The sequence below is a fragment of the Mus caroli genome, chromosome 11 (genome assembly GCF_900094665.2).
Source record: "Mus caroli chromosome 11, CAROLI_EIJ_v1.1, whole genome shotgun sequence".
In the NCBI taxonomy this organism is placed as follows: domain Eukaryota; kingdom Metazoa; phylum Chordata; class Mammalia; order Rodentia; family Muridae; genus Mus; species Mus caroli.
Window position 1 is genome coordinate 1056330 of NC_034580.1, and position 6843 is coordinate 1063172.

Here is a 6843-nt window from a genome sequence, read left to right on the forward strand (position 1 = left end):
CACTCACTTTGTAGACCAGGCTGGCCTCGAACTCAGAAATCCGCCTGCCTCTGCCTCCCGAGTGCTGGGATTAAAGGCGTGCGCCACCACGCCCGGCTTCTTTTTTCTTTTTTTAATCGTTTTTTTTTTCTTTCTAAGATTTATTTATTTATTATATGTAAGTATTCTATAGCTGTTTTCAAACACAACAGAAGAGGGCGTCAGGTCTCATTACGGATGGTTGTGAGCCACCATTTGGTTGCTGGGATTTGAACTCAGGACCTTCGGAAGAGCAGTCAATGCTCTTACCCGCTGAGCCATCTCGCCATCCCCTCTTTTTTTTTCCTTTTCAGAATCTCCTGTACCACACATTTGCCTTGATCTCACTGTGAGCTGAGGTTGACCTTGAACTCCTGACTCTTCTGTTTCTGCACCGCAAATGCTGAGCTTACAGGCATGTGCCACCAAGCCTGGCCGTCTGCCCATTTTCAATCGGATTGTTTGTACTCCTCATTCAGTTGTGCCACTGAAGTTTACAGAGAAGAGAAACTGAGGCCTGGGAGATGCTGTTGACAGCATCAGGTTCACAGGCAGTAGAGGCTGGACCTTGAATCAGTGTCCACCTCTGCCACAAGAGTACAGCTCAAGCCTCGGCAGAGCCAGTCCGAGCAACTAAAGGGGCAGGGCCCTCACAGCCAGAGGGTGGGCCGGAAAGGCTGGGAGATAGCAGTTCTGAGGAAGCAAAGCCACCCTCTCTTTCTTTCCACATCACGCGGACCTGGCTGACGTGGCCCAGGAAGAGGGGACAACCCGGGCCCTGTGGTTGAAATTCTATTTATACTGACTGTTGCAAGCCTTTCCTGCTGGCGACAAGGACGTCACTGAGCACTGACCTCACCAGAATCGCTGACGCATCTTCCCTCACGCTTTGCCTGGATGGTAGTGAGGCAGGCCTCTCATCCTCTGGCCACTCCCACTGCCCCTCTGCTGCATACAGCACCCTCCACTCCTGTCCCCATAGCCAACCCTGACTGCTCTTGCAACCCACCATGGGCTAGCCTGTTCCCCAAGTCAGAATGCACAGTCCTACCTCACGGCCTCAGACTGTAAAGAAGCAAGCGCAGCCATGGGTGAACTCTGATTCAGCGCCACTGGATCAGGAAAGAAATTAGAAGGCAGGAAAGTGGCTCTATCAGAATAGGGCTTGCTGTGCAAGAATGAGGACCTAAGTTCAAATCCTCAGAACCCATGAGAAAAGCCAGGTGTGGCCATGCAGGCCTGCAACCCCAGCACTGAGTAAGGACTGGAGCGGGAAGTGCCTAAGGCTCTCAACTGCTAGCCTAGCTCCAGATCAGTGAAAGACCCCATCTCAAGGGATGAGACAGAATGACAGAGCAGGCTAAGTGGTGTCCTCCTCTGCTTACAAGCGCATCCATGTGCATCCACACACCACCTTCACCACAGAAACCATATGAACACACACACATACGATATACATACATCCACATCTACCACACACACCATATATACATATCCACATCCATCATACACATACCATATATACACACATGTACACACATACCCCCACACCCCATGTATACACAGATACCATAATACATGCACCACATGCACTACATATAAATGCTATATATACACACACATCCACACACCACCTCCACCACACACATATCAGATGAACACACACATACACCATATCCACACACCAAATCCACCACACATAACATACACACACACACACATATGTATATATACCCCCATACCCTATGTATATACACATACCATATGCACCATATATAGACTCCATATATACACACATATTCACATACAACATAAATACATACATACATACATACATACACACTCTTTATACAAAGGTAGAGAGTAATAGAGGAAGACACTTTACTCTGCTTAACTATGACCTCTGGCCTCTGCATGTACAACAGGAGTACATGCACTTAACCCTCATAAACACCAACCCACCCATGTATCCCATAAAAAGAATTCAGGAAACTGAGTGGTGGTGGTGGTGGTGGTGGGGTTGGTGGTGGTGGTGGATACCTTTAATCCCAGCACACGGGAGGCAGAAACAGGCAGATCTTTGAGTTGGAGGACAGCCTCTTCTCTAGAGCGAATTCCAGGACAGCTAAAGCTACACAGAAAGAAAAAACAAACAAACAAACAAACAAACAAAACCAAGGATAATAAAAACAAAGAGATCAGGGGACAGAAAATGCAGAAGGGATGAATGGTTATATAAAGGCACAGTGGAAAATTGGCCACCTATAAGCCAAGAAGCAGCCACGTGGGGTAGCACATTCCAGTGATCCCAAGACGGGGAACCCCAAGCAAGAGGACTGAGAATCTAAAGCCACTCTGGGTTGCAGTGTGAGCTGGAGGTCAGCCTGGGATACACAGATGAGAACAGGCCTGAGTAAATCAACAGTGAAGGAGAGGTAGGTACCCAGGAGCATCCAGCCCCAGAGATAGCTCACTCAAATGTCTAGCCTGTACAGTGGTAAGAGATACATTGTGTCCTTGTCAAGGCTGCACAGCTTGTGGCCCCCACATCAGAGGACTCGATTAACTGTGTGCGGAAATAGAAGCCAGGAAGAGATGGGCTCCTCTGGAAGGAAGGCAGGCGTGTTCCTTTTGAGATTCCCCAATAACACCATGGTTTACATGATCTGAAATCTAGGGAAGGATGCTGTCTACAGGAGGCCCTGTGGAGGTTCCTTGCATACACCACACAAATTTTAGAAGGGTCTGCGGCTTCTGCAGATTTTGGTATCTTTGGGCAGAGGACCTCCGCAATTAGTCGCTTGTGGGTTTGTTGCCTCCCATTTTGATAGTTCCGGGAAATAAATATGCACACAAGCCTTGCTCTTGACCTTAGTCCCAGTGGCCTGTCCAGCACAACCCTCCTGCCCCCAGCTAAGACATGCCTTCAGACACCAGGTAGATAAATGCACGCTCTTCCTTTCTTCCTCTCCTTTTCTGTAGTAGTAGGAAACCCTCAGGGTGTTAAGCTCCGAGGCTAGGCGCTGGCCTAGGTTGACGTGGCAGTTCCTTTGACTTTATTTAATTGAATTTATTTATTTATTTATTTATTTATTTATTTATTTATTTGGGACTGTATGCCCAGCTCCTGATTTTGCTTTGAGATCAGTCCCCTTGTCTATCCCAGGCTGGCCTCTGATGCACAATCCTGTCTCAGCCTCTAGAGAAATAGAGATTACAAATGTGTACCACGCCATCCGGCTCTGGACACCTCCCCCAACTGTGCAGGTGGCCTCCAACAGGGCAAGTCACCCCTTGGCACCTTTATTCTAAACAGAGGAGGTAGTGTATGGTCCATGGGAGAGAGGAAGGAGCAACTGAGGTGAAGGAGGGTCTCTTGCCAACATATGGGTCCCGAGAAGCACGGCATAACACTCTGAGGCTAGATCTGGGGCTGCTTGGAGCTTCCCTCTGTCTCCTTATCACAGTGAGGGCTTGAGTGTAGGGGTATAGGGACTGTCCCAGGATGACATCACGGATATGAAATGCAGAAGGATCCCTGACCAGGGCCCTAGGGAACAGCACCCTGGAGTGGGCAGAGGTAAGAAATTCAGTAGGAGGAAATGAAGACCTCAGAAGGATCTAGTCTAGGCTGTAATGAGGAGTTGCTAACAAGGGGGACACTCGGCTAGGTGCAGAGAATATGTGGATGGGGGCACAGTCACCTCCTGGATAGGAAGTGAGGGGGGTTGTTGAATGAATATATGAGGGCCAACAGCAGGTACAGCCTAAGGATGCTCATTCTAGCTTGGCAGACGTGCTGGGGCTTCCAAGCATGGCCTGTGGATCTGGCTCAGCCTGGGACTCAGTTCCTCAGTGCCGAGAAGCAGAAGACCCACCCATGATGGATCGCTATCTTTCAGAGAAAGTGAAACCTTGTGTCCAACTGTCGCAGCTCCCCCACCCCTCCCTCCAGCTTCCCCTCTGAGCTCACAGCTTCCCCGTCTCCCCCACCCCCTCCATCCCATCCCCTGAAAACCAGTACTTGGAATTCAAGCCTAGTCTTTTCTTTTTCCTTCAAAGGCTTTTTTGCCTTTTATGTCCATGTTGACAGTGACCTTGAGGGGTGAACCAAAGAGTGCTTTTCTCTCTCCCTTTCTCAGGTGGGGCTCAAAGTGGCTGAGTGACTTACCTCAGATGACACAACACAGCACACAGCGTGTCAGAAGCTTTGAACCTGTTCTCTAATTTCTCTTGCTCCAAGGGTCCTAAAGGATCCTGTCTACAGAGAGAGGACCTGGGATTGGGAAGGCTGGGCGAGGACAGTTAATAGAGACAATGGAAATGAATTGGGCTAGAAGATGCTGACCTGGGATTAGAGGCACAATCTTTGGGGCCCAAGTCTGGCTCTGTGCCCAGAGCCTGGTGGTTTCCGCTCACAGATGTCCCGACAGCCCAAGCGAGAGGGTGGGAAGGGCACTCAACAAGGAAGATGTCTGGCTCCCTTTAGCCCTAAACCTCGGTGTCCTAGGAGGTTGGTGGTTCCTGGACCAAGGGCGGCCTCCCTTGCAAGCCGTGCTCTGACCCCTGGACTGATCCCTGAAGATGATACGGACCCCCGTGCTGCCTGCTCACCCCAAGAAGGCTGAGGCTGTGGTTTACATCATCCTTGGGCGTGGGGCTGACCTCGAAGAACGAATTCGAAGAAAACGGGAGGAGGAGCAGGCATGTCATGGCGCATGGCGCCCATTGGCCGCCTGGGGAGACTTTGGTTTTTGGGGTCATGTTCCCAGAAGGCCTGCCCTTCCCCCTCCCCCTCCCCACCCACCTCACGAGATGTTGGCCAATCGCCCCGTCGGGCATAAAGTGGCTGCCAGCCCGCAGGACACTCAGCCAAGCCGTGTCACCCCTGAGAGGCACGGGCCAGAGTACGAGGACCCAGTATGCAGACACAGCTTCTAAGAACACAGCTCAGTAAGTACTTCCTTCCCTTCTGCCATCCCAGGGCGCAGCTGGGCCAACTGGCTGCTGTAGGCACCCTCTGCCCTTGGGAGCTGTAGATCAAGTGAAGGATGTGGACGAGAGGGAGAACTAGTAGGGCAGGGAGCCACTGAGACTCCAGCATAGCCACAGGTGGAAACGTAGTATTTCTGGAAGGTATTCCAGACGGAGGCGTGAGAGAGACCATGCCGGGGACCAGGGCATGAGGGAAGAGGAGAAAGAGTGAGAAGAGCCTGGTTCAGAAGCCCGAGGCAGGTAGGAGATGAGCAGAGAAGGAAGTTCCAGATCTGCGCGGAAGTGGAGCAAGGGGCTCCCTTCTTGCTCTGATTCAATTCTCGGGGTCTGGGGCAGATGCAAAGTCAGCCAAGCCAGAGGTCCTTAGATCATCCCGCCACTCATACAGCCACACCCACACGGGGACGGGCAAGCAGAGCCATCAATGTGGGAGCAGGTCCTCCCTCTCAGTAACGTAGGAAGTCTCACCTGCAGACCAGAACCCCCAGTGACCGGGGCAGGTACTGCAGTGCCTCACCTAGGTCTACGGGCACACCCCCACAGGCACTGGTCCACGTGCACCTGTTACACACTCACTGTGGACCCTCACTGGCAGTGTAGCTGCAGACACGAGGGGGGGGGGAGATGGGGAGGGGACTTGTGGTTGGCACGCCTGGGCTACTGGCCCTCCCCAGGGGCGAGGGGGTGGGGTGGGGTGGGGCTGGTTGGTTTGTAGGAAGGGAAGGATGGTGTCGTAGCCTTCCGGGCCATTGCACCACAGGCCCCTTCCGACCACGTGGCTGCCGGTGCCTGTGAGGGTGGGGGCCAGCGAGCTGGAACTATGATCATCTGCCCTCACCCCTACAACCTTCTCCTGGGCTCCCAGCAGCCCTGGTGTGTTAGGGGTTCATGTGTCGGTGGCAGGAAGGGCAGGGCGAGTGCTGAGCATGGGTGACCTGGACAGGCTTTCCTCTCGCATCTTGCTCACATTTCAGTAGAATGGCCGTCAGCACTGGCTGGCCCCGTGAGTGGAGAGGTGCTTTTTCTGGCTCTGTGAACAGAGCTTAGGTGACCTGCTGTCCTGGGGCTGCACCCCAGGACAGACTCCTGGTCAACTCTATTCTGCCTACAGGGAATGTTAAGGTCTATAAAGTAGTCAGGGACTTGACCTGTCAGTCTTAGGACAAAACTAACCCTTGTATGAGGCCAGATATCTTATAGAGGACTCTCTTGTTTGTTCATTATGCCCTAAAGTCAGGACAGGGATGCTGGAGGCTACGACCCAACCTCTCCCCGAAGAGCTGCAGGGAAATTGCAGCCACCACCATCTCCCTCACCCTGTTTGGTTTATGGTGGAAGGTGGTAGCCCCAGTGAGTGCTTCTGTGCAAACCCAGACCCTACTGTGTGCCCAGCTCCTCCCCTGGGCTGGACAACCACCAGTCAGGTAACTGATGCGCTCTTCTCCGCCCAGGTTTGGCCCTCAGTCTCCTCACCCTGAGCATGGCACTGGCCCAGCGTGGCTGCTCCAACTCTTCCACTCAGCTCCTCAGCCAGCTGCGGAATCAGGCGAACCTCATGGGGAACACAGAATCACTCTTGGAGCCCTATGTAAGCCTCAGCCCTTAGGGTACCTGAACCTCAGAGAATCTTGGGGACTAGTGAGAGAGTGAACACATGAAGGACCAGGAAGGGGCAGGAGGGGAAACTGAGGCATTCAAGGGAAGGCAGAGCTGCTCCACTCCCAGCTCCATTTCCTTTTTTTTTTTTTTTTTTTTTTTTTTTTGGTTTTTTGAGACAGGGTTTCTTTGTGTAGCCCTGGCTGTCCTGGAACTCACTTTGTAGACCAGGCT

At 52.2% G+C, this 6843-nt stretch overlaps 1 protein-coding gene across 1 annotated transcript in view; it reads left to right on the top strand.

Annotated features, from left to right (window-relative positions):
- Positions 1 to 4842: 4842 nt before the first annotated feature.
- The window catches only part of Osm (oncostatin M), a 4063-nt gene continuing 2062 nt past the window's right edge, over positions 4843 to 6843 (top strand). Inside the window, exons 1-2 of the mRNA XM_021178435.1 lie at positions 4843 to 4971; positions 6465 to 6601. Of these exons, the coding sequence (XP_021034094.1) occupies positions 4941 to 4971; positions 6465 to 6601 (168 nt within the window). The 5' untranslated portion in view covers positions 4843 to 4940. The remainder of the gene's footprint in view (positions 4972 to 6464; positions 6602 to 6843) is intronic.